The sequence below is a fragment of the Lactuca saligna genome, chromosome 4 (genome assembly GCF_052625555.1).
Source record: "Lactuca saligna cultivar CGN05327 chromosome 4, ASM5262555v1, whole genome shotgun sequence".
Lineage (NCBI taxonomy): Eukaryota > Viridiplantae > Streptophyta > Magnoliopsida > Asterales > Asteraceae > Lactuca > Lactuca saligna.
In genome coordinates this window covers 88,604,947-88,607,517 of record NC_136420.1, presented here as the reverse complement: position 1 = coordinate 88,607,517, position 2,571 = coordinate 88,604,947, and the positions used below count along the sequence as shown (strand labels likewise).

General features: G+C 35.7%; 1 protein-coding gene and 1 non-coding gene across 2 annotated transcripts; one reads left to right on the top strand and one right to left on the bottom strand.

The window, feature by feature from the left end:
• Positions 1-227: 227 nt before the first annotated feature.
• Positions 228-334, bottom strand: LOC145044686 (small nucleolar RNA R71). Its single transcript, XR_013681631.1, has one exon. It is a non-coding gene; the product is annotated as a small nucleolar RNA R71 (small nucleolar RNA).
• An 890-nt stretch (positions 335-1,224) lies between these two features.
• LOC145039869 (uncharacterized) lies at positions 1,225-1,785 on the top strand. Its single transcript, XM_078987874.1, has one exon. It carries the CDS (start codon positions 1,225-1,227, stop codon positions 1,783-1,785), a length of 561 nt encoding a protein of 186 aa, XP_078844000.1.
• Positions 1,786-2,571: the final 786 nt, after the last annotated feature.

Genomic DNA, 2,571 nt, shown 5'->3' with positions numbered 1-2,571 from the left:
AAGATTATGAGGATGCTTAGAAACACCTTGATGAAGTCAATGACATAACTGATTACTTCAACATCCCAAATGTTCCAAGAGAGACGGTGCTTATCATAATGCTTCCCGTAACCTTTAAGGGAGTTGATAGCGATTGGCTAAAGGCACTTCCTCCCGGTGCAATTACTACTTGGGTGCAAATATGTGAACAATTCCTAGAACATTTTTGCCCACCTTCTAAAGTTTCTAAACTCAATAAATTCATAGCAAATTTCGAGCAACAACCGGATGAGTCACTCTACGAGGCATGGGAGAGATACAAAGGCTTGATAAGAAATTATCCAAAAAATGATTTAAATGAGCAACAAGAAGTATCAATATTCTATGATGAGGTGAATGTGATGACAAGGGAACTCCTTAATTCTCAAGGACCTTTAACAAAACAAATCCCAGTGAGATTAAGGAATTGATTGAAGAGTTTTCTAAGCATTCGCGTGAATACCACAATCCTAAACATGATGGAGCAAAAGGAATTCATAGTGGAACTTCTGAAGATATGGCAGTTGTTTTAGTAATTTTGAACACTATGGACCGAAGAATGAATAAGATGGACCAATCCATACATGTTATTTGTGTGGGTTGTGAAAGATGCAATGGTCCACATTTGACCAAAGATCGCCACTTGGACGAAAACAGGAATAAGAAGGTTCAAGTATGCTACTCTAGCAGAGACAAATATGATGAAGATTGGAAGAAGCCAAAGAAAGAGTGGTTGCCATATGTGAATTTAAAAAGAAAAAAAATAGGAAAACTAGCCGAGGCTTTTATCAAAAAGAGCAGTTGCCACCAGAAAAGAAGGTTAATTTAGAGTCCATGATATCTAGATTTATGGAGGCTTCAAAGAGAAGACATGATGAGAACGATGCAGTGATAAGAAACCTGCAAGTTTTCATGAGGGACCAACAAGCTTTGCTACGGAATCACCAAGCATCAACTCCAAAACATCATAGCTCAACTTGGACAATTAACTATGTTGGTTAATGGGCAAGTTTCTCCACAAATTCCAAACAAAAGCTATAACCACAAGTCATGGTGATCAACACTAAAGATGATACTATTTATAAGTTTCTAGAAGCTTTAGAAGTAGAGCCACCTCATCCCAAACCACATCAAAAGAAGTCAAAAATCAAAGAAAAAAAATAATGTTGAATTCACGAGCTCATGATGTAAGCATTTCAAGCCACGATGTGGAGTGGGTCTGATAAGAAGATTTTTGCTGATGTCGGGCATTATCATCATCCACTTCCATTTTCGTCTCGACCTAATATTCACCCATTGGAGCAGGAACATTTACAATTTATAAAGCAAGTGAATGATATTCTAATAAACATTCATTTGATTGAATCATTGTCCCAAGTTCCTATATATGCTAATTTTTTGCAAGACTTACCCGATACTCGCCAAAAATTAGAGAAGAATTCCAAGGTGATCCTTAGTGAGAAGAGTTCTAAAGTAATAATCGGTGAATTACCAAAGAAAATGGGAGATCCTGGATGCCTCACTCTTCCACGTGAATTTGGAAATAACATGAAGACTTATGTTTTAGCTGATTTTGGAGAAAGCATAAATTTAATACCTTACTCATTCTATCAAAAGTTAATTCTTCCATATTTAAAGGCTACTAGAATGACGATTCACATGCCTAATCGTTCAGTGATTCACCCTCAAGGCATAGTGGAGTATATATTGGTGAAAATTAGGAAATTTGATTTCCAAATTGATTTTGTCGTATTGGATATGAAATAAAATACCAATGTCCCAATAATTCTTGGTCGCCCTTTACTCAATACTGTTTGAGCCTTGGTAGACATTCGTGAGTCTAAAATTATGTTGAGAGTTAGAGATGAAGAATTTACCTTTGGAGGGGAGGATGAATTTAAGAATAATAATGCTCAAGGTGAAGTTTTTAACATAGATGAAGAAAATGGGCTTGAAGAGTTGGAAAAGTTAATGGAAGAAGAAATTCAATTAATTCAACAAGTCAAAAGTACAAAGCCAAGAGCATCCATTTCAACAGTTTTTGAAGTTTTTTCTTACAAAACACAAACACCTTTGGTGAGTAAAGAGAGTGAAGAAGATTTAGTGTCAAGTGATGAGGAAGAGGTTACTTTAGAAGTAAAACAACTAATTTTGGAAAAGAAGGTTGAACCTATAGAACTAAAGAGTGAAGAAAAACTGGAACCTAAAATTGTGGTGATCAAGGGAGTGAAAAGAAAGCTTGAAGAGACTAATGTGAAGGATAGAAAAGAAAATTCTAAAAAGCCTTATCTCTATTAAGTTCAATCATATAAGAAATGATGGAGGGTTCAAAAGGTGCAAATGGTGATGAAACTCCTGCAAATTCAACGTGGGGTGGCACGAAGTCCAGCTCATGACTCCAACAAAAAGAAGCGCTTCTCATGAGGCAACTCAAGCACGATTTGCAATTTTTCTTTTCGTTTGTTTGCATTTTTTTAATTGAATTTTAGGATATTAATCATCAAGGTCATCTAAGTTATTTTAGAAAAAAACAAAAAGCAAGTGTGGGATGCA